This window comes from Gobio gobio, assembly GCF_949357685.1.
Source record: "Gobio gobio genome assembly, chromosome: 22".
In the NCBI taxonomy this organism is placed as follows: Eukaryota; Metazoa; Chordata; class Actinopteri; order Cypriniformes; family Gobionidae; genus Gobio; species Gobio gobio.
This window is the reverse complement of record NC_137118.1, coordinates 17,985,128-18,010,207: the sequence shown is the minus strand read 5'-3', so window position 1 is coordinate 18,010,207 and position 25,080 is coordinate 17,985,128. Positions and strand designations below refer to the sequence as shown.

The window sequence follows — 25,080 nt, the reverse complement described above, 5'->3', positions numbered from 1 at the left end:
TTTTATTTCAACTGCTGAAAACAATTTGTGAAGATTTTAGTTCACAATACCAACACTGGATATATTCTAGGGCATCCTGAGTGGTTGAAAGGTGTTAATGTGTACTCCGATGTTGAAAGGTATTCTGGGTGGTGGTGGCTAACATGTGGCTATCCCCACTCCCCATCTCTTCGCTCCACAAACTGAAACCATTTGATATTCACCCAAATATCTATATGGTCTAATGTGAACAATTATCATACAACACTATACATATGTTTGGTAACATTTGAAACGTCTCAGTACGACTGGTACAAAGGTCTCATTCCCACAGAAGTAAACCAAAAGGTAAAGGTTTTAAGAGTTTTAGAGATATTTTGCTTTCAGTGGAGGGCGGATAATCTGCCAATTGGTCTTTCATGCATATCGCCCTTGTCCCCAAAAGGTTTAAACTACTCAGGACCCTGATTAACGCAAATTCCCATTGCGAACTCATGTTTTCATTTGAAACAAGGTTTCTGTCTTGTTCTGGTATTTAAGATGATGTTGCAGGATGCTCAAGGCGCGATTCTGTACTCAGGTTAGCCCATAACAAGAAGTATTACTCATTATCTCTGAGCATTTGATGTTATTGTATTGACTTTCTTTTAATTGATTATGTAATTGGCATGATACATTTACCCGACTAATAATAAATAGTTACATTTGATTTTATTCTGACTTACTCTGAAATTATTAACTCTAGTAGATTACGATGTATTCTTTGTTACCACAAATCTGCAACCAGGGACAGGTACATACTAGATGTCGGATTGTATGGAGTATGGGACACATCTGCCGATATTCTAGATTTCTGACTAACTGCTCGACTATAAGTTACGCATTTGCATTCACTATAGGGCGCCAGATAAAATACTATTAAGATAATAGGGCATTATTTTAGAATACTAGCCATAACCTCTGGTTAATGTTTCAGATATAACTAAGTTCTTATATAAGCGACTGTATGGGGCTACATGGGTACTTTTTAACAATAGCAAGCATGGGCGGCATTGTTAAATCGCTTTAGCCATAACCTCTGGTTAATGATCAAATTTGCCACACTGAAAAGACTGAACACGCAGAAACCTTCACCCGCTTATTGGAAACCTTTGTTGGACCGATTGGGTGGGCTTTACATCTGGTTTTAACAAAAGGTATGGTGGTTGACAGCAGGTTGCTAAGGTGTTCTAGATGGTTGCAAGGCAATTAAGGCCCCGTTTATACTAGTGCGTTTTCTTTTAAAACGCATAACTTTTGCAACGTTACGCCGGTCGTCTACACTACTACTCCGGCGTTTTAAACCTCGAAAATGGAGACATTTGTAAACGCTGCAGATCCCCTTTTAGTTTAAACTCTCTTGGGTTGCATTTCAGTGTAAACGGACCAAAACAGACTTTTGAAAACGGCTGCCCACATTACGCTACCTGAACAACAGACCAGGGCTGCATTTCCCAACAGCATTGTGCGCAGTTGATCGTAGAGACCATTGGTGGCTATTGTAACAACGCAGCCCTGAGCTGTCTCTCTCAACGGCTCTGTAACATACCAGCATCGACAACCATGTAAACAATAACACGGAGACAGAACTGCATGCTTTGCTAATTTTGTGGTCCTTTTTAACAGCCGTTGTGTAGTTAAATGCTGTATTTTCTAATACTGCAGCTGCCTACATGCACAAGAGGCAACTATTTACACTTCTACGCGCATGCCCAGTGTGCATGAACGGTCATGTGGCATGCGTTTTCGGTCATGTAGTGTGGACGAAGATCGTTTCTGAAACGCCAGTATTAACAAGTATCGTTTTCATTACAAAATGCCATTTTAAAACAAAACTGCACAAGAGTAAACAGGGCCTAAAGTTAGGAATGTCCAATGCAAGTCTATGGGATATTAGACCATTAACTAAAAGGAAAACCACCAGATGAGTCAGGGGGGGAAAAAACAGAATGAACATAACGACCCACCTGTTTGTGGAGGTGACAAATCCACTCTGCAAACTGTCGAGCATTGGGAATGGTGGCTGACAGGAAGACATGGTGCACATTGTCCGGCAGCAGGATGATGGTTTCCTCCCAGACCACGCCACGCTCTGCATGTCACATGGCCCAGAAAGACATACTCAATGACAGCAAACATGTAATAAACTAGTATGCACTTCACAATATTTCAGGTAACATGTATTTTCTGCTGATTAAACATTAAATACAACCCACCTGAGTCTCTCATGTAATGGATCTCATCAAAGATGACCCATGCCACCTCCCTCATAACCTCTGATCCTCTGTACAGCATGCTCCTCAAAATCTGAAAGAAAACACCCCAAACCAATGAATCAATAAAGAACATGCCTTCGACGTTGCAGCAGATAACGGGCTGCTGTCTCACCTCGGTGGTCATGACCAGACAGGAGGCTGTGGGGTTAATAGTGACGTCACCGGTCATCAGACCCACATCCTGGAACTCTTCGTACATTTCTCTGTACTTCTGATTGCTCAAAGCTTTGATGGGACTGGTGAAGATGACTCGCTGCTTTTCTCGAAGCGCCAGAGCAATGGCATACCTGAGTGCAGAAGGAAACACTTAGATCTAGAGCACTGTTTCTCAACCAGTGGATCACAAGACCATTTTGAGTGGGTCGTGGAGTATGTAGTCAAAGAGAGAACAAAAACTTAATTGTAAATGTTTTTCTGATTACATTTTGAAAGATGTACATGAAAGTTGTTGACTCTTCTGTCAGACAGAACGTGTTTTTCCATTCCACTGCGCTACTTTTTCCATTGTTTTACTATGTAAACGCACTATATGAATGCATTTGACCGTTGCGATTGCATCTCACATCTTTTGAAGAGTCCCGGGACATCTGGCTAGTGATTTTGCAAGCACTGGGCCATTCATTTCCGACCCAGAGTCTGATCCCGGATCGCAGGACAATGAACCAACAACACCTCAAATACAAAGGATAGTCCAGCATGTGACTGCGTGGTAAGTTATCGTTAATTATGTTTAGTTAGACACGTACACACAATCAGTAGATATCAAATGATCTGATATTTGACTCCGAAGGAAGCTTAAGCCCGGGGTATACTTCACTTTCCGTGCACGGACGCATCACGTGCGCAGGATGATCGCGTTCGACACATGTGCAGTAGTTTTTTTTTTTATGCTCTACCAGAAATCAGAGGGCAGCACTGAGTCCTGTCATCAACGGGACATTCGCTGGGCATGATCCGAGAAGAGTTAGTGCATCCACCATTGCAACATAGTTTGGAAGAAACACTGAAGAATCGGACGGTGCCAGACCGCGGACGGCCAAAGTATACCCGGGACTTTATGCAGCAACTGTGTTCTTCCACAAGCAGGCACTGCACAATATTTTGTAATCTTCAACGGCATGTTTATTGCTTGGTAGCTCGATCCGGTTTAGAGCTATATTATTTACCGATTACATGTCATGCACGAATCGGTGAACCCTCAGTTGATGAGCCAGCTGTCAATAAAAGCTTTTATTTGACTAACAAGGAAGTTTTCAGCTCCAAAACGTACAGGATATTCTTATATTATGATGACCTTTTATAAATCAAAAGCTCAAGGAAAAGTTGATTTCTCAATTCATGACCCCTTTAAATTAAGTCAGTACCATTGTTTTGTCTAAAGATGCACACCTGTAATGTTTTTTTTCTAAGCAATGTTTATAAATGTTACTTAAATGTCCGAATTGAACTAAGGCCTAATCTAAGCCTTGTCTGTGAAACCAAGCCTTATTGTTTAACAAAAACTAGTTCAGGACTAGGGATGTCACGGTACCAAAATTCCAGTAGTCAGTACCAATATCATAAAAAAATTTACGGTACTCAGTACCAATTTCGGTACCACAGCTAAATGTTTTTTTGTTTTTTATTTAACAATTTATTTTACTTTATTTGTTTTAATCTATTTAAAAAAAATTATTTATTATTATTTAGGATGATAAGTAAATAATACATAAACATTTAAAAGGCTGTATGCTATTTAAAAGTAAACATTGTTTATAGAAAAAGATCAAGTGAAAAATAATCAACCATCTAGGCATAATTATTATTAGTAGAGACGTATTACATATAGCTAAATCTACTGTAGGCTACAACAGTAGCCTAATATATTATGTCAATTAAAATTTTTTAAAACCAAACTTTATTTTGACAGGTTGCCATGAAGACCTTTGAGTGTCTGTGTTCATGATATGACAGTTTTCTCAAATGAAACGGTAAATTCTCATGAAGTGACGGTTTATGCGTTCGCGCATCTGCGCCCGACATTCACAGAGAACATGCAGGAGTAATATTTCAATAGTATTTTGCAGTTTATTATTTACAGACACTAATATATATTCGGCTACAGTCTGGAGCCCTGCGCTTAGATAAACACGGAAGCGACTGAACGCAGCTGCGGGTACCAAATATACTCGGGAGTCTGTACTACAGAAATGCTGGTATCGTCACATTTTTATAATTTCAGTACCGACTTGGTACCGAAGTACCGGTACTTGTGACATCCCTATTCAGGACTGATATTTAATATACCTTATAACACTGTTTAGTCATCAGTGTTAGTGATATTACAATTTATGTGCATGTTAAGTAAAGATAAATATTACGTGTGTGTGTGTGTGTGTGAGTGTGTGTACCATTTTTGAGAAATAAATTAGCTTGGTTCAAATTCATAAAAATTTAGGAGGCGGCTTGACATGGGAAACTGTGGGTCCGATGGCTAAACCAGTTGAGAACCACTGATCTAAAGAATATATTTCAATGTAACGGACACTCACTCCGCACACACTGTCTTTCCTGCCGATGTGTGGGCCGACACAAGCACAGACTGGTTGTTATCGATGCACAGGATGGCCTCACGCTGGAAAGGGTCGAGTATGAATGGGTACTCCTACATGGGGGAAAGCAAACCATGTTCAAACGAAAGCAAAGCACTTAAGTTGTAATAGTATGTTTAATGAGGTTCAAATCACCTTAGCAGCTTTTCCAACACGTGGTTTCAGCGGAGTGTATTCCTCATCGGCAGGAAGAACCACCTGAGAAAGTAAGATAGGGTCAGCACATGATCATTCGACAGGGAGATGTTTTTTTTCTTTCTACTGTGTGTTTGTGTATTTACCTCATGAGTGCAGCCCTCCACTGTCTCCACCTGCTCCCCCTTCACTTTAGGCATGAGCTCTGAGAGACTGAAGGATGACACAGATGGAAAGAATTACTAGAGGTCAACCAAAGAGTGGATTTCACCCATAGGGATAGCTAAGATAATAGGATTCTGTGACCTTTCTAACGTGACTACGTAATGCGTGGACGCACATCGAAGAGATAGTGCAAGACAAGCATTTGTGGTTAAAAAGTTTAGACTTTTTTTTTTTTTTTTGAAAATGCGTAAATTATCAGGAAATTTGAATTCTGGAGTGAATTTATCCTTTAAATCCAGGTAAATTATGAGCAATGTGAAACGATAAGCAAGACAACCCAGGATTCCGTTGACCAGGGGTTTACAATGACCCAGAGTTAACTAGTTCAAGTGTGAAAAGCCCTTATGAAGCATTTCAGAAGTAGTACACAAACAGTACACCAATCTTACTTGATCTCCTCAGCTGACACGGTTTCCAGCTTTTGTTTTTTTCCAAGCACCATCTCATCTGGACCGTCATTTTCTGCATCTCTTTTGCGGACAGCTGCCGAATCGCTCTGCGGTTTATCGGCTTTATTGGGCGTCTTCCTATTAGATGTAAAGACAACAAAGATTCACTCAATAGTCATCTAGTGCGTATCTGTACAGATTTCTAAACTAGGATAAGTGGCTGGTAGGATATTCTTGCTGGTCTCCAGGGTATTGGGTATTTTCTAGTACCCATCTAGGTGGTTGCTTAACAGATATAGCCTTATAGGCAGACCGATTATATATATGTTTATTTATAGACTGACATATAGACAGACAAAAGCAGTGTGTGTGTGTGTGTGTGTGTGTGTGTTTACATTAGTTTTTTTTTACAGTTAAACGGTCAGTTAGTTTGAACATTTTACTTTTGTCTATGGGATTTTTAGAGAGGCACGTGAGTCGTGCACAAAAAAGTAAGAACGTAAAACGGCATCTAAATAAAATAGCAAGAGACGACATATATAGCATAAAGGGTTTATGTGGTGTGCTTTTCCTGTAGGAGTTTCTATCGAGCTGTTAGTGCGCGTCACATGTGTTCAGGAAGACCAGACAAGTACTACAATATCTATTGATTAGTTATGCAAAACAAACATATATCCCGCCCGTTAACCTACCCTGCCTGAGCTGCAGACTTTGGAGTGGCTTTTTTGCTGGAACCGGCCTGTTCTTCATCAAACACGCTGAATAAATCGTCTCCAAAGGCGTCCGCCATGACTTCAAACAGACACAATCCCACAGACCTCGTGCCGGAAATGACATACGGCGCGTCGAATGTGTGAATTGAGCGACGGTAAAATATAAACAAAATGCTTTCCTCTAAAATAATCACAATACAAAAATCTGAATATATGGTCATTTAATCCATAATATGAGTTTGGTATTTAATTACTAATATTTATTAATTAAACCGTCTTAAGAGAGATTTTGATACACTACAACAAATGCCTCTGTACCTCTGAAAAGGTTTATTCTACTGGCCGAAAGAAAGAAAGAAAGAAAGAAAGAAAGAAAGAAAGAAAGAAAGAAAGAAAGAAAGAAAGAAAGAAAGAAAGAAAGAAAGAAAGAAAGAAAGAAAGAAAGAAAGAAAGAAAGAAAGAAAGAAAGAAAGAAAGAAAGAAAGAAAGAAAGTTTTCAAATGTTTCCGCTGAACTTTTATTTTGAAAGAAGCTACTGTAGTTTCAGCCTTCACACAGACTCTCATAGAGTTGGCTTAGCTGGCTGTCAGCACAGTCTTCTTTAGTCTTCATTTTCTAGCTACAGGATTTGTGTTTATAGAAATGTTGATAATTTTGTGTATTGATCAGTAACAGACTCTTGAACTGATTATTTCCGTGATGGGTGGGAAGAAAAAGAAGTCGGCAGCAGTTCCCACGAGTGTGCAGCCGGCTCCGGCTGCTGCTGCTGCTGCTGTGAACGCGACCAATGCAGCATCTGAATCCACAGGCAAAAAACACCAACAGAAACCAAATAATGAGAAATCAGCCTCGAAGGAAAACAAAACCAGAGGTCAGGCGTCCTTTTAAAAGTTGTATTGCACAGTGAGGAGTTTGATTCATAAAGACATTCACAGGCGTTATGTAATTAGATATGACAATAGATTAATCCAAATGTTTATGACATTTCTCATTTGAATGCAGTTGCACAGTGTAATGTAATAATCAATAAGAGTTATTATTATGTACGGTAAGTGTTTGTTAAATTGTTTCACTGATTCACATGATTTCCAGACAGAGCCAGTACAGTCATGACATTTTGTCTGCAAATGTCTTTAATATGTTTACCTTTTTTTCTTGTAGCTCCCAAAACATATAGTCTAAACACTAATGCACAGACGGACTCAAGCGGTGTGTCTGATAAATCAATCCTGAAGGTAAGTCTCACATTCATATATAGTTCATGTTTATACAAACTGAAAACCTACCCAGTCTAAAAATAACATTTACAACTGACCTGCATAAATGGCTTCTGCATAAATCTGCAGACAGATGATTAGATTTGAACGCATGAATACCCAAATACACTTCCGTTCAAAAGTTTGGGTCAGTAATATACATGTGTATATATATATATATATATATATATATATATATATATATATATATATATATATATATATATATATATATATATATATATATATATATATAAAATCTTCAACAAGGATGCTTTAAATTTACATAAAGACATGTATAATGTTACAAAATATATATATATATATATATATATATATATATATATATATATATATATATATATATATATATATATATATATATATATATATATATATATATATATATATATAATTTCAAATAAATGCTTTCTATTTATCATGGTTTCCAAAAAAATATGAAGCAGCACAACTGTTTTCAACATTGATAATAATAAATGTTTCATGAGTATCAAATCAGCATATTAGACAGATTTCTGAAGGATCATGAGACACAGAAGACTGGAGTAATGATGCTGAAAATTCCGCTTTACCATCACAGGAATACATTACATTTTAAAATATATTCTAGAAAACAGTTGTTTTAAATTGTAATAATATTACTGTTTTTACTGTAGTTCTGATGTGAGAATGCAGCTTGGTGAGAATAAGCATAAAAAGTTAGTGTACACATCAATGTCAGTTATTGATATTATCAGTCTTTTTTTTTTTTTTGCATGTGTTGAAGGTTGTTATCCATCCAGACCTGGAAAGGAAGGTGATCAAGTTGATCAATGATTACAGGCAAGAACATGCTGATAAAGGACCAATATCTGGGAGACTCACCTCTAAAAAGTTGCTGGTAATTATTTTCCTTTTTGTCCAAAATCGCAAAAAATATAGAATATTATGTATTATCTACAAATTTTAAATGAACATCTATCATATATTGCTTGGCAGGATTTGTACACAGCCTTGCAGAAGTTCCAGTTTAAGACGGAGCACATCGAGGAGGCCATGAAGAGCAGTGTGCTGTATGGAGGCGATCTGCACTCAGCGCTCGACTGGCTCTGTCTGAATCTCAGAGACGGTAAAAGCTTCAGATTGCAGTCATAAACTTCATAAACCCAAGTTCTGCTCCTCAAACCTAACCCCTTGTTTTGCTTTTCCTTGAATAAAGATGAGCTACCGGAGGGATTCAGCCAAAAGATGCAAGAGGAGAAGCAGAAGACTCGCCCTAAGTTCCAACCTCCTAAAGAGGACAAGAAACAGCCGGTGACCAAGAAAGAAGCACCCAAAGAGGAGGAGAAACCTAAGGCAAAGGTGAGTCAAAGTGTCATTTTATGAGGACTTTTACATTCACAAACATGAAAGTAATATCCAAATAAGCATAACTTTAATCTTTTGAGAGTCAAAAACATTTAATTTGATGGCAGACTCCTGTAAAAGATGGTGGTGGCGGCAGTATGAAGGAGTGGATACTGCGCTACGCCGAACAATCTGAAGATCAGAGCAGCGAAGAAGAGGAAAACACGGACACAGGTGTTTATAACCCAGAGTTGGAGGAGAAGTTTGATCCTGTGAGTTTTACTCAGTCTAGTTTCCATAATATGCAGCTATTACCCCTGCAGCTTCCCATAAATTCACGCACTCTTCCTGCAGAATGACAGATACCTGCTGCTGAGCGCTCAGCTGTATGATGCCAAGGACATGGCCGCAGGAGCAAAAGCCAAGAAAGACAAAGCAGGGCAGAGGACAGCACAAGATCGGATCAGAGTCATCCAGCAAGGTCTCTGTGCCTGCAGTGTTCGCTACTTTTAAGGGTATTTGTTCATTGTAAAGAATGTGAGGAAGTGTTACTATGAATTTGTTTCTTAATAGTGTTTGTTTACATTACAGAAATGAAGTATTTGGAGGGTCATCCAATGTTTAATTCAGCTATCAAAGTTAAAGACACTCCTAAAGAGGAAAAGAAGCCAGTTACACTCACTGACGGCAAGGATGAACTCAACTTCAACCTCTTTGAGCAAGCAGGCACACCACCAGCAGAAAAAAGTAAGAGAATTTATTTATTTAGTTTAATGTATATTTTTTATATTAGTTTTATTTTTGTTTTGTGGTGTTTTTTTATTTACTTTTTTTTTTGTTTTGTTATTGTATTCTGTTTAGTTTGTTGTTTTATTTTATGTTTTTTTTTTTAATGGTATTTTACATGATTTTGTTTTATGTTATGTTGTTTTGTATTTAGTTCTGTCAAATCGATTAATCGCATCCAAGATAAAAGTTTGTGTTTGCATAATATATGTGTGTACTGTGTATAATTATTATTATGTATATATAAATACAAATATTTTATATATAAATATAACACATTTTTCTTAAATATTTACATGCATGTGTGTGTATTTATATATACATAATAATTATACGCAGTAGTACACACATATATTATGTAAACACAAACTTTTAATTTGGATGTGATTAATCGATTTGACATAAAATAACATAACATAAAATAAAACTAAAGACCAAATAGAATACAAAAACATACAATAAAATAAGACATAAAATAAGAGATTTGTCATGTTATTTTTATGTTAAATTTTCACCATTCAGTTTATTTTGTGATATTTTATTTTATGCCGTTCTATGATTTTGTTTTTCATATTTTAAATTTTTATTTTGTTACATTATATTGTTGCTATTTCTTAGTTATTGTATGCTGTTTAATTATTTTGTCACTGTTATTTTTGTTGTTTTACATTGTTATTTTATTGTATTTGTTGTGCTATTGTTTTTATATTGTATCTTCTATGTTAACTTCATGCTGTTATTTTATTGTTTTTTGTATGCTGTCATAATGTTCATTTTTTTATTTTAACTTAATTCTGTTACTTTATTGTGTTGTTTTGTTTTATGCTATGTAATAATTTTCCAGATTTCATTGCCGGATATTAATGTATTTTTTTGCATCCCTGATTTTTAACCCCATCATTTGTAATTGTTGATGCTGTAGTGGAGAAAAAGCAGAAGGAGCCCAAAGACATCCGAAACTTTGACTACACATCAAGGAGCTGGACTGGCAAGTCGCCTAAACAGTTTTTGATTGATTGGTGCAGGAAAAACCTCCCGAAGAGCCCTCCACCATCCTTCGAGAAAGTTGCAGTTGGGAGATATTGGAAAAGCAAGTATGTTGTGTTAAAATTGCATCTTTGATTCTGACTGTACTGAATGCAGATTTGACTGTCTGGTTATTTGTCCTTGATGTCAGAGTGCGCGTTCAGAGGCCTAATGACGTTTTGGAGGTGTGTCCCACTATCCTGACTGAAGACGGCATGCAGGCCCAGCACTTAGGAGCCACACTAGCCCTTTATAAACTAATCAAAGGACAGGTGAGTTTCAAAACCGTTCACATTTTAGGCTTGCTTTATGCATTTCATTCATTTCATCTGTCCTTTGATCTCCATTAGTCTGTGCATCAGCTGCTGCCGCCCACCTACCGTGACGTGTGGCTTGAGTGGCGAGATGACGAACAAAAAGAGGAGGAGCAAACCCGCTGCGCCATCAACAAACCACGAGACCAGTTCATTGCACGTCTGCTCACTCGCCTCAAACAGCAGCAGGCCCTCCAACTGCAGTCCGAGCCGCAGGAAAGTCTCCAGGACACTGAACCGGAAGACTCCTGGGAGAACCTGGACTTGCAGGAGGACCACGAGCCCCAGCATGGAGGAGGCCTCATGGTGGACGAGGCATCCCGGAAGCTGTTCCTCAAACTACGAGGCTCTCCTGTGGCGCGCAGGCTGTTGACTGAGAGGGAGCAGTTGCCTGTTTTCCAGCACCGTGGGCAGGTGCTAGAGGCCCTACGGCGCCACCGTGTGTTGGTGATCGCTGGGGAAACAGGAAGTGGGAAGAGCACACAGATTCCTCAGTTTATCCTGGAGGAGCTGCTGGCTTCTGGGGAGGCCGCGCAGCCGTGCAATGTGGTGGTGACGCAACCCAGAAGGATTTCCGCCACGAGTCTGGCCAGCAGGGTGTCACAGGAGCTGGGGAGTGAGGATGGACCAGGAGGCAAGGTTAGATCTCAGGAAGATATTTTATAAAACTGCGTGTGTGGAAAAAAAACGTACTTTTAATGTTGTTCATCTCTAATAGGTCAGGTGATATGTGATGGGAATCAAACATTTGGGCCAGTAACCACAAAAGTTGTAGGTTCAAACCCCACAAGGCACAATCCTAGAGAAACTGCAATTTAAGGCTCAACAACAAGTAGTTTTATAATCTTTTAAAACGTTTTATTTTTTTTAACTAGAAAACTAGACTTTAAACTAAATGGAAATATTTAGCTAAGTATAAATAATATAAATATTAACACAAATTAATAAGTCAATATACTTTTATTAAATGGGTCAATGACAACGCTAATTTAAAAAAAAAAATATTCAGAAATTTATTTAAAATGAATACACCCTTTGTTTTGATGATTTGCATGTTTGTCATTTCAGAATTAAAATGTATTTAGATTTTTTTTTACAATGTGGGGAGAATGAAATTCTTGGAAAATCAAAATGTATTAAGTTTTTTGGCATTATTCTTTTTTATTATTTCTTATTCTTATTATTTTTTATATAAAAAAATTTAACAAAACTGCTTAATATTTATAAAATGAATGTTGCCTGAAATATTGTGGTGCTACCAATAGAAAAAACAATTCATGATATTTGTTTAAAAAAACTAATTTCCTTTTTACAAAAATTATAAAAAAAAAAAAAAAAATGTTTGTGCTCCAAATTAAGTCATGTGGTGAAACCAACAACAAAAAAACAACAACATAAAACCAGAAATATCATAGAGAAGAACCCCTGCCGACCCACATGACTGTATGTCAAAGTCAATTTGTCTATAAAAACATTTTAATTTAAATTTTTTTGGGTTGTGAAATGTCATGTGGTGCAACTCCCCAAAAACTTGACAAATTTTTTGTCCGTGACAAATATTCAATAAAAAAATAAAAACATGATCAAGATACTCACATGTATTCAGAGTGTAAGGAAAACACCACATGACCTTTTTAGAGTTAAATTAATACTTTTCCTAAAAATGGTAGAAAAGATTTTCAAACCCATATCAGAGAAGTTGACACCAAAGAACATTTGTAAAGGTGTCTTAAGGGTAGTTGACGGCAGAGACACCATGATAACAATATTGTGAATATTTGCATTACAGAATTCACTGTGCGGATACCAGATCCGTATGGAGAACCGCTCTGGTGACTCCACACGACTGCTATACTGCACCACTGGAGTTCTTCTGCGCAAACTACAGCAGGACCGGCTCCTCAGCTCCCTGACTCACATCATCGTGGACGAGGTCATGCTCGCATATATCTAGGGATATACCCACACTTAGGGCTGGACCATATAACCCAAAACTTATGTATCAATATTTTAGGTTCACGAGCGCAGCGTACAGTCAGATTTCCTCCTCACCATACTAAAAGAAGTGGTTCATAAGCGCGCAGATCTACGTTTGATCTTGATGAGCGCTACAGTCGACTGTCAGAAGTTTGCCAACTACTTCAACCGCTGTCCTGTGGTCAACATACCAGGCAGAACTTTCCCTGTGGAGGCAAGATTATATACATCTAAATAAATATCAACAAATGTTTTTACATAATGCATCATTTATTTTGTTATAAACGCCAATTAAAATCCAAATAAGAAAAAAATCATTAAAAAACTGTGGTGGTAGGTGTTTCACCTGGAGGATATCGTGGAGGAGACGGGTTATGTCCTGGAGCAGGACTCGGACTACAGTCAGAAGTTTGTGGAGGAGGAAGACGAGGTCAGCATCAGCATCGCACAGAAGGGAGGAAAGACTCTTCTGCATCAGGTTAGACAGAAATCCACTTTTCTTTTTCAACAGAAGAATTTCATTAGTCCAAGATTTATGTTGCATCCCAATTCAAAAACTACAAACATGTGACTCTGATTTGAGTGATTAATAATCAGTATCTAACCTGACGAAAATATATTTATTCAAAGTTATCCATATTATGTTTTATCTGCAACAACATTGTGAACTTTTATAAAGATATGTTTGGTCATTAACTTTTAAAAGCATCATTATGCAAATTGCAGACACATGAGGAGAGTTCTCCAGACTCACAACTGGCAGAAATTGAATGTGGAGGATTGACAAGATGATTGACAGGGCAGTTTAAACAGTGACAGGATGCATGTAACTATGCAACAGGGCTGTCCGTTAAAGACACAGTTATGACGAAATTAGTATGTCCCCAAGCTTGCCTACTCTCTGTTACACACTCAAAAGTATGTACTTTGTTTTCACAAAAACAGTACATACTTATAGGGCATAGTATAAGTAGGCAAATTGGGATGTAGCATTAGTTTTGTGATAAATCATTATATAATTTTAAATGTTAACTCTGTCATTTTTAATAATTATTCAGTGTACTATGTTACTTAGATTATATAAAAAACATTCTAATATGCTGATTTAAAGGACCATGCTCCATGCTCCATAATAAGTAACTTAATTTATTACATACAATGAAATATATATTAATTAATTAAATGCACATTTCTGTAGGTGACATTTTAAAGATGATTAATCTCATCACATTTTTCTAAAAATAAACATGTATTGAAACATGTTTATAGGTAATTCATACTGTTTTTTTTGTGTAATTAATTAAAGGGATAGTTCACCCAAAACTGAAAAAATTGTCATCTATTACTCTCATGTCGTTCCAAACCCATAAGATGTTCGTTCATCTTCGGAACATGAAGATATTTTTGATGAAATCTGAGAGCTTTCTGTCCCTCCATTGACGGCAACGCAACTACCACTTTGACATTTCAAAAAGTTCATAAAGAGATCGTAAAAAAAATTAATCCATATGAATCGAACGGTTTAGTCCAAATTTTCTGAAGAGACTCAATCACTTTATGATGAACAGATTAAATTTAGGCTTTTATTCACATATAAACATTGATCAGCGAACATAAACAGAAGCTCAACCGAACCTGCTGGACTGACGAGAACAAACCTCATTGGTTCTTGCGGAACCAAAACTAATGTGTGCATTGATTAATGTTTATATGTGAATAAAAGACTAAATTCGTTAGGGCTGTACGATTAATCGAAAAATAACCGAAACCGACATTCAGAACTTCTAACCGACGTATTTTTCCCATGTCGGTTATTTTGGTTTTCACGTGACTCCGCCCCGTCAGTCACATCAAGTGCAGTTTGTAGGCACACAGAGAGATGCAGGAGCAGTTATCTGTGTTTATAGATGCGCAGAATCACTATAGTAACTGCATGTTTTACACAGTTTATACAGGTCAGTTAATTGCTGTTCTTATAGCCTTCGCGCTGACACACACACACACACACACAGACGGCTCGCGCAAGCCCCGAAGCCAGATCGCTTTCACTTTCATGCTCATAAAGTTTGTCAAGTACATGCATTTAAAGGCTTGCCAGTTTCAACATTTAAAGCGATTGTGCACTATTCAAAAACAACAATACGTATCCGTTCAGTGCTCAGCTTTTTTTCTGTGACACAGAGAGCCGAGCCGTGTCGCGTCTCTGACAACACGCGCGCGCGCCCTGAAGGCAGACCTCTTTCACCTAAGTCCTCACAAAGCTTGTCATTTGTATGTGGTTTAAGTCCCGCCAGTTTGAACAGTAAAGCGAGTTTCGACCATCAGATGTGTATTATGTTGAACTAATGCCTGATATATTGTGACAAACGAACACTCAGACAGAAGCTCGCACATCACGTGAAGATCACGCGCAGAAACGCAGTGTCACCGCCGTCCTGTGACTAAAGTCACTAAAGGAGCTTAGAAACTCAACCGTTATAGGCATACATTTGAATACCTTTGATAAGGTACACAGCTTCATAATGAATAGAGACGTTATGACTAATTCACACACACAATCACTCTCATATCTCTACTCCCATAGACAATAACTGCTAAAAGTGACCCGTTTCCTTCAAGTATTTTAAAATCACAAAGAAATGCACTTTTTCATTAGAAAAAAAAAATCCACCTTTAATAGTAGAAAATATTGACAGTACAAACCTTATCAGTGAACTTACTCAAAAACCTTATGAGGGCAAAAAAAGCAACAAAAAAAAGCAAAATAATCGTTCATTAATCGTAATCGAGGTCAAATGTTCAATTAATCGAGGTTTTTATTTTTGGTCAAATCGTTACAGCCCTAAAATTCGTCATATAAAACGATCGAGTCTCTTCAGAAAATTTGGACTAAACCGCTCAATTCATATGGATTGGAACTTTAATATACCACCGTCAAAGTGGGAGTTGCGTAGTCTGTCAATTGAGGGACAGAAAGCTCTCAGATTTAATATCGTTGTGTATCCAAGATGAAAGAAAGTCTTACGGGTGAGTAAATGATTACATAATTTTCATTTTTGGGTGAACTATCCCTTTAAAACTACACTAACATCAGATCAGTTACATGAATGTCTTTGAAACTCATTCCATTATAATTCTACTCAAATTCTTGAGTAGTTTTATTTTGTAAATGTTTGTTCATGTATTCTGTTCAGGAGCTGATTGTGAGGGACTCTGGTTCAGGCTGGGATCTGGGCCCTGAGCTGGATCACTTCAGCAGCCGGACGCGACACGCCCTGCAGTACATGAACCCCAACAAGATAAATATGGATCTGATATTAGACCTTCTGGCATACCTTGGTAAAATAACAACACATATACTGTATGCACAGTTATAGTGACTGAACATGCACCTCATTAGGATGGATACTTTATTATTACTAGCGTTTGATGATGGAAGCATGACCTCAAAGACTGTGAAATGTTTTAATGAATAAATGGAGTACCTCTGGTTCTTTTCCTAAGATAAATCACCTCAGTTTCGTGATCTGGATGGTGCGGTTCTGGTCTTCCTCCCAGGCCTGGCTCATATTCAACAGCTGCATGATCTACTGACCACCGACAAGAGGTTCAGCTCAAAGAACAGGTAACTCCAGCCTAAATAGAGACAGGAACTAAACAGAGCATTACTGACAGACTGGGAAGAGAGGTGCTGCAACAATGTCAAATATGTAAAACATTCAAGCATAAAAACCTATTCTTATAGAGAAAACAAAATCAAGACAAAAAGGGGCAAAATATGGCCTCTTTAATTTGTTTTGTGTACTGTCTAATTAATATTTTTGTAATGCTTTTTTTATTTTTTAATAAGCCTCACCAAGGCTGCATTTATTTGATCAAAAATACAGTAATAACAGTAATATTGTGCAATATTATTACAATTTAAAATGACTGTTTTCTTTTTTTCATTTAGAAATGTAATTTATTCCTGTGGTCAAAGCTGAATTTTCAGCATCATTCAAAACTCCAGTTTTCAGTGTCACATGATCCTTCAGAAATATGCTATATATGAAGAAGTAGGCTATAAATGCAATGAAATATATATTCATTAAACAGAAATTTCTGTAGATGGCATTTCAAAAATGTATTTATCATCAAATGTTTATGTTGTGTTTGTTTATATCTAGATACAAGCTGGTCGCCCTCCATTCCTCACTGTCATCTCAGGACCAGTCTTCTGCATTTACAGTGCCCCCTGCTGGAGTGAGAAAGGTACCCATTCAGAATAGCATATAAAGCATATACAGTTTTCATGTGACGTCACAGCCTTATAAAAATGCCCAACTGGCGGGTAAACCAAGCAGATGAACCCAGAGTATAAACACAATGCGCAGTTTCTCATTAAGCGTTTTTCAAAGAACCATTAAGCATTGGGCATATATTCAATTTGATCTTAGTAAATGGATGACAAGTGCCACAAAACATTAGCCTTCTTTTGAAATGGAAAATAGATTGGCCTGTGCTGGAGTTCTATGGATGTTTTGCCCCACATGCTGGTCATGTGACTGTAAACTATGAATTACTATTTCCGCTGTACATATATGTATACACCACTGTCACATCTTTATTTCTCTTTAAGATCGTTCTGTCCACAAACATCGCTGAGACTGGCGTCACCATTCCTGATGTGGTCTTTGTCATTGACACAGGAAAAACAAAAGAAAATCGGTGAGGCAGGGCAGAAAATATCTGTTATTAACTGTCTATGATTGAATGGTTTTGAATGTTAGTGTTTGTCTTCTGTTTCTTGTTTCAGGTATCATGAAAGCAGCCAAATGAGCTCTCTGGTGGAGATGTTTGTGAGTAAAGCCAGCGCCCTCCAGAGGCAGGGGAGGGCAGGACGTGTTCGAGAGGGCTTCTGTTTCCGCCTTTATCCCAAATTCAGGTACAACACCTTTGAGATGTTTTAAACGGGAGATGGGATAGTGTTTTCTTCCCTATTGTGATGTATATCCGAGTGAAACGGCTTCTTGAATAAGAATAAATGTAGGGCGGGGCTTGATTTTATCCATGAGGAATTGATTGGATGGTTGTGATTTGCTATTGGTGGATCTCATGTGAGTGACAGGTTGCCCTGCCCTCGCGCCGGTAAACACGTCATAAGAGAAGAGATGTCACTGCAAGAGGGAGGGGAAGTTACTTTGATAAAAAATTACGAGGGCCATTCAATAATCATTTATAATAAATACTGCAATATTACATAAACAAGAATTGTCCATTTTGATTTTATGGTGACTTTATAGATTGTGGCACATGCAGTACTAACCTTTCATCAGAGATGAGTGACCTGTTTTGGTTGGCAATATCAAAGATATTTAAGGGGGGAATTTTATTTAATCGCAAGAGAAGTAAATTTAGTTATTATTGCTGAAAATATATTGGAATTTATTGAACACAAAGTATGCAAAAACAGCTTCATATGATTCAATACTTGAAACAGAAAACTCAAAACAGTAAAACAAATATTATACAATGGATAGATCTCTATTTTCTGATTAATATACACTTTTTTGTACTATGTATAGACTGTCTTAACACACAAGTGTGAGTGAATTCTCATGTTCTTTTTTTTCCGTCAACAGATTTGACAGCTTCATTGACTACTCTATCCCTGAGATTCTCAGAGTGCCTTTGGAGGAGCTTTGCCTTCATATTATGTTAAGTACCATATTTTTCTCTTTAATCTATTCTACCATTCAAAAGTTTGTTGTTGTTAAGATATTTTAATGTTTTTATTTAAGAATACAATAAAGCTGCGATATTTTGAAATATTACTACAATCTAAAATAACTTTTCTAAAATATATTTTAAAATGTAATTTATTCCTGTGATCAAAGCTGAATTTTCAGCATCATTACTCCAGTCTTCAGTGTCACATGATCCTTCAGAAATCATTCTAATATGAGGATATGCACATGCCGTCACCGTCGACCAGAGTCACTGCGGTTATGCCCACTGAGTGGCAGCATCACAAAACACATCTAAAACGGAAAATAGCTTTGAGATTGACTGTACAAACAGATTTGACAAGAAATCTGAGGTATATTCTTACAGACTGCCAACTTCTACAGAAAAGAAAAGCATGGAATTCACGCTGCAATTCACTGAAACAACTGAACTCCAGGCAGCGAAACGTGGCTTTGCAGTTATAATTTTTTGTCAATATGTTGAATTTTGGGGTAAAATCCCCTACAGTATATTTTATTGACAACTCATCAATTAAATATTTACCATCTTATATTCAGCATTATTGGATGTTTTTAAATAAACACTGACAAAAACTATACAAGTTTTAGGGCTGGGCGATATAACAATATATATGCTATAACAATGATCAACCGGATTTAGACCTACCTATATTGTATTTAAATAAAGCATTTTCACAGGCACATTTGCTATATGTATTTCCCCGGCATCGAAATCAGGCACATATAAATGGCATCCTGGCTGCATGTCAGTATCTATGGATCATTTTAAGGTACTCTTAATCTTAATCTAGAGTATTAGTTGAGCATTAATAGACTGTTAGGGGTAGGGTTAGTAGAATTGTTTGGCATGTAATTGCAAAGTTACTTATAGTCAGTAGAATATCTAAAGTGGACCATCAAAATAAAGTATTACCAACATTGTTTTATTATTATCAATGTTAAAGACATGCTCCTTAATATTTTTTGTAGAAACTGGGATAAAGGTTTAAAACCAAACTGAAAGTCTGCTTTTTTCATGAATAACACTGCCCTCTCTATGTGTATTAACAGAAGTGTGAATATGGCTCTCCAGAGGATTTCCTGTGTCAAGCTCTTGATGCGCCTCAGCCGCAGGCCGTGTGTAATGCTGTCAGTCTGCTGAGGAAGATCAGCGCCTGTCAGCAAGATAGCCACACCCTAACACCGCTCGGCCATCACTTGGCTGCCCTTCCTGTCAATGTCAAGATTGGCAAAATGCTCATCTTTGGTGCCATCTTTGGCTGCCTGGAACCCATTGTGAGCGGGGGGGGGGTTTCAGCATGTTATTAATTTTGAACAAAAAAAGAAAGACAATTCTGTCCTAATTTACTCACCCTCATGTTGTTCCAAACCTGTATGACTTTCTTTATTTTGTGGAACACAAAGAATATTTTTGTATTGTGCTTTAACTGATTTGAGCCATACAATGAAAGTCAATGGGGTCCAAAACCAAAGTGAGAAATTCATAATATAACATAATATACAAGTTTGTTTGTTTATCTTTCAGGCCACCATTGCAGCGGCCATGTCTGAGAAGTCCCCGTTTGCTACTCCTATGAGCAGGAAGGAGGAGGCCAACCTGGCTAAATATGCTCTAGCAGTCGCAAACTCAGATCACATGACCATCTTCAATGCTTACCTTGGGTAATCACACGTGATCAACAAAACAGTACTTCACGGACAAAGGAAGTGAAAGCATTGTAATGAAGTTACTGTTTTATTGACAGATGGAAGAGTTCACGGAGCGAGGGAACACGTGCTGAGATGGCCTACTGCAGGAGACACTTCCTGAATCGCACGGCTCTCATGACGATTGAGGTGACATGCTCTTACAGCTCCTAACACACTTGCTGATTCATTTGCAGAGTCCTGATAATCTAACAAATGTACGTCTGATATGCTAGAACATGCGTTGGTTGATATGCGTGTGTGCAAATAGAATTTGAAAGTTTCTTTAAGGTATAAAAGTGTGTCCAACATTCTTTTTGGTTTCATAAATTTTGTTCACACATCATTTATATGCCCATTTATTATCTCTGTGATGTAACCATCCAGTGTTATTTTAGTATTATTTATTGTCATATTTGTCATTTGTATTAGTTCTTTACTAATTTTTTAACACTTTACTATAGTTAACTGCATTATTTAACATGAACTAACAATGAAAAAGACTTCTAAAGCATTTATTGATCTTAGTTAAGGTTAATTTCAACATTTACTAATGCATTATTAAAATCCAAAGTTGTATCTGTTACTGTAATTGAATGAATTTGAGCTGACATTAACTACTAATGAATAGTTGTGCTTTTATGGGACCTTATTGTAACCTATATAGCTTTAATTTGTTTTGATTTCAGTTTTAGTAATTTAGTACTTGAACTTTAACATCTAATATTTATATTTGAAGGTGAACTATGTAAGATTTTTGCAGTAAAATATCCAAAAACCACTAGGCCAGTGTTATATATTTTGTTCAGTTGAGTACTTTGAATATCCCAAATGTTTCCAACTATTTGTAAATCGTGAGAAATTGCTATTTTAACCAAGGAACCGGGACGTGTGAGCTATGCGTTTGAGGAAGTCGCCTGTCGACTGCGTCATATCTGCGTTACCCTCGGTTTCCGGTTTTATTTAGCAGAAACGCTGTACTCTCACTGCAGTGTGAACAAGTGTCATAGCAGCCGCCGAGCGAACGTCATAACTTCCTTTTCAACACACTCAGATATATCTAATACGATAAACATAGTTGCGTTACCTCATACTCATGACTGGAAAAGAGGAAGTGGCGACTGTGTCATAATAAAACTCCCGCCCTTTAATCGGTCCTGCGGCCTTGCTCTGCTCCACAACACTCGGTCCTGCTCTGCTTCATACTACAGTAATGTTAATAATCGCATCCATGAACATGATTTCTGCCCGAGTCCTATCCTGACTGTTTTCCACCGGCTGTGAGGTGAAGACCACATGTCCCAAGATTCTGCGCTCAAACGTGGCGTCATCAAACTACGCCTTTGTTTTGAACAGGCGACCTCTAGTGGATGGAAAAGTTACATAGTGTAGCTTTAAATTTCAGGTTTATTTTAATTACCCCAAAAAATTGTTTTAGGGTGCGTTTACACGGCAACGGTGTACTAAAAACAGAAACGTTTTTCCCTTTTGTGTTTTTGCGTACAGACGACAACGTTGTCAAACTGACTGAACACGTAATACACATGCACATGACATCACCGTTTTCACAAATTCACATTTTTGTTGTTTACATGGAGACGATAATGGTATCGTTTTCAAAAACTGCTGGTGTGGACGCTAATATGGTTATCGTTCATCTTGTGCACAAGCTTTAAAAAGAATTTTTAAACAGTATCATGAATATCTGAATCATGAATAAAATAAAGTTTACTGAAGTTAATTCAGTTGACATTTGAGAAGCAGAACTGTTTTTTGGTCTACAGGGGTCCTTGTCTGTGAAATGATAACAAAATGGCTTCCTGCATGTTGGGTACACCACACTGCTTTGGATTTATTGCTAAACGTTTTTCAAATGCTAATATTAAAAAAAAAATGACTTTTTAAATCACAAAAATATCAAAATGTATGGAATGAATTTAGAAGGTGTATTGAGGTTTTTTTCAACTAAATGTATGAATTCTAAGTGCATTTTTGAATAACTATAGGCAATGCGTTAAACTGACATAACTATTTAGTGTTTAACTTCCTTCTCAGGATGTGAAGCAGGAGCTCATTAGGATGGTGGAGCAGGCCGGTTTCACAGCCTCCAAGCTCAGCCGGACTGCTCGCTCTCGGCCCAGCGCTGAACCGAAAGCCCTCGGCTCGCTCTCCAAGCAGGACGTCTCTGTTCTCAACGCCGTGCTGACGGCGGGTCTGTATGACAGCGTGGGCCGTATTCTCTTCACACCCTCTGTGGACATTCAGGATCGGGTGGTGTGTGTGGTTGAGACGGCTCAGGGGAAGGCCCATGTTCACCCCTCCTCCGTCAACCGCTTCCTGCAGACCCATGGTTGGCTGCTCTTCCAGGAAAAGGTGTGTTGGGCTAGTTTTAATATATGACTTTGACATTTGTGTTTTTTTAATCTATCCCATGTCAGTCACATCCTAGTACACGGCTTACTCTGGTAGCATTTTATTATTTGGCAATCAAATTAACTTGATTTATTGGTGAGGCAAGCATTACTATTAATATTGCTTGTTTAACTAATGTGAACTGTTATTTGAAAATGCATTACACTACTGTTCAAAAGTTTGGGGTCAGTTTTTGAAAGAAGTCTCTTTTGCTCACCAAAGCTGCATTTATTTTTATCAAAAATAATAATATTACTTAATATTATTACAATTCAAAAGAACTGTTAAAATATTTTTGAGTGTAAATTCAAAGCTGAATTTTCAGCAACATTACTCCAGTCTTCAGTGTCACATTATCCTTCAGAAATCATTCTAATATGATGATTTGATGCTCATCATATTAGACTGATGCTGAAAACCATACTATTTGATGCTGAAATTATTATCTTATTATTAATGTTGAAAACAGTTCTGAAAACTACGAACTGCTTCATATTTTTGTGGAAACCGTGATAAATTTATATAAAAATGTATGAATAGAAAGTTCAAAAGAACAGCATATATATGAAAAATAAATATTTTGTAATATTTTAAATGTCCTTGCTTAATAAAATTAATATAATAAAATGATTAATTTCCCAATAAAAATCTCACTGACCCCAAACTTTTGAACAATATTCACAAGTAGACATGAATACACCTCTTCTATGATGGACATGTTTTTAATTTCTGTATTAAAATTCATTTTAATCATTTTAACATTTGTTTTTGGGGCATAAGGTAAAAAAAAGAAGAAAAAACGGGACATGTTTGACAAGAAAACCTTATTAAGGAACTTGCCATTATATTCTATTATTTCTTAGAAAAAAATATTTGATTTAAAATTATGTATTTAGATCATATATTTTAATCAAATTGCTTATTAATATTTGCAAAAACGTCCTCAAATTCATGTGACCAACTTGCTGAAAAAATACGACAAGACGAGGTTAGTAAAGTGTCATATGGTGGGACTCCTAAAAACAATTATATTTATAGATTTAATAATTCATGATATTTGTAATAAATACTTTTATTGTAATAAACATTTTGGAAATAAAAATGGTGTCACTAAATTTGAAGCATTTCTTTTAAAAAGTTTTTCAAAACCATATGAAACCAACATAAATAGAAATTATGTAGGTTTTTAAGGACTTGACACTTGTTTTTCCTTTCTTTCTAAATGACTTTTTCTTTTCATTATTATAGACACTCTTATATGTCATTGACCCTTTTGTTCATTTGTACATTTTGAATCACAAATTTTCACATTTTGCCTACAGGTGAAATACTCTAAGGTGTTCCTAAGAGACACTACGTTGATCTCTCCTTTATCAATGCTGCTGTTTGGAGGTGATATCGATGTGCAGCACAGGGAGAGGCTAATCTCCCTGGATGGATGGATCTACTTCCAGGTCAGGGAAAGGTTTTTTTATGCATGTCCTGTTTCATTGGTTATCCATGCTTGGCTGGTTACCTGCTTTGCATTGATCACATCATTGGCAGGAGCACTGAGGCATCACAAAAATGGGTTGTCAAACTGTGAGAACCTTTATCTCAGTTTATTCTGTTTCAATTCCCATCAGGCTCCAGTCAGAATTGGCGTGATCTTCAAACACCTTCGCAAGCTGATGGACTCCCTCCTGGAGAGGAAATTGGCCAACCCTAAAATGAATTTGGAAGGTAACTTTAACTGTACAAGTAACTGGTTATTAAATGAATCCTCATCATAGTCGGACCTTTTCGAACAGTCTTTGTGTAGTGAACGCACACATGATGCCGTCTTTCATTTTTATCCTCTTCAGATGAGAAGACCATACAGATGATCACAGAACTGATCAAGTCAGAAAGCATGCTCTGAGGAAGTGCCTGTTTGCATTCAACCATGAATTGACTGAATTAAATGTTGACTAACCTCACTGAGGGGTGAGACTGTAAATTATGTTGCCAAACTAGAATAAAAATATTTTAAGACAAACAAAATGTTTGTGGTATTCTTAAACCCCATTACCATAATAGACTGACAGGGTTGTGTTTTTACTATAAGCCAGTGGGAATGCAGACGAACAATCTTGTGGTGATAATGTAATTGTTTTGTTATTGATAGACATGAATGCAATATCAAGTTATGTGAAGTGGTTAA

General features: G+C 37.1%; 2 protein-coding genes across 2 annotated transcripts in view; one reads left to right on the top strand and one right to left on the bottom strand.

Annotated features, from left to right (window-relative positions):
• mtrex (Mtr4 exosome RNA helicase) overlaps positions 1 to 6,449 on the bottom strand; it is a 45,192-nt gene extending 38,743 nt beyond the window's left edge. Inside the window, exons 1-8 of the mRNA XM_079805277.1 lie at positions 6,327 to 6,449; positions 5,635 to 5,772; positions 5,167 to 5,233; positions 5,021 to 5,083; positions 4,826 to 4,938; positions 2,407 to 2,581; positions 2,235 to 2,325; positions 1,986 to 2,110 (exon numbers count right to left, since the gene is read on the bottom strand). Of these exons, the coding sequence (XP_079661403.1) occupies positions 1,986 to 2,110; positions 2,235 to 2,325; positions 2,407 to 2,581; positions 4,826 to 4,938; positions 5,021 to 5,083; positions 5,167 to 5,233; positions 5,635 to 5,772; positions 6,327 to 6,424 (870 nt within the window). The 5' untranslated portion in view covers positions 6,425 to 6,449. The remainder of the gene's footprint in view (positions 1 to 1,985; positions 2,111 to 2,234; positions 2,326 to 2,406; positions 2,582 to 4,825; positions 4,939 to 5,020; positions 5,084 to 5,166; positions 5,234 to 5,634; positions 5,773 to 6,326) is intronic.
• Positions 6,450 to 6,878: 429 nt separating this feature from the next.
• Positions 6,879 to 24,912, top strand: dhx29 (DEAH (Asp-Glu-Ala-His) box polypeptide 29). The gene is made up of 27 exons (XM_079803868.1): positions 6,879 to 7,218; positions 7,509 to 7,582; positions 8,391 to 8,504; positions 8,603 to 8,732; positions 8,823 to 8,965; positions 9,079 to 9,222; positions 9,305 to 9,431; positions 9,542 to 9,697; positions 10,659 to 10,830; positions 10,914 to 11,034; positions 11,113 to 11,715; positions 12,866 to 13,009; positions 13,091 to 13,267; positions 13,391 to 13,531; positions 16,248 to 16,392; positions 16,558 to 16,678; positions 17,220 to 17,304; positions 17,672 to 17,760; positions 17,849 to 17,977; positions 18,675 to 18,750; positions 19,851 to 20,075; positions 20,326 to 20,462; positions 20,546 to 20,636; positions 22,542 to 22,859; positions 24,221 to 24,352; positions 24,524 to 24,620; positions 24,743 to 24,912. The coding sequence occupies exons 1-27, from the start codon at positions 7,047 to 7,049 to the stop codon at positions 24,796 to 24,798; spliced, it is 4,119 nt and encodes a 1,372-aa protein (XP_079659994.1). The 5' UTR covers positions 6,879 to 7,046; the 3' UTR covers positions 24,799 to 24,912.
• Positions 24,913 to 25,080: the final 168 nt, after the last annotated feature.

What these genes read in the sequence shown, in the direction of transcription:
- dhx29 (XM_079803868.1), top strand. Translation starts at nt 7,047, where the DNA reads ATGGGTGGGAAGAAAAAGAAGTCGGCAGCAGTTCCCACGAGTGTGCAG. An exon ending in CTGTCTGAATCTCAGAGACG is followed by an intron (nt 8,733 to 8,822) that starts GTAAAAGCTTCA and finishes CCTTGAATAAAG; the next exon opens with ATGAGCTACCGGAGGGATTC. An exon ending in ATAAACTAATCAAAGGACAG is followed by an intron (nt 11,035 to 11,112) that starts GTGAGTTTCAAA and finishes GATCTCCATTAG; the next exon opens with TCTGTGCATCAGCTGCTGCC.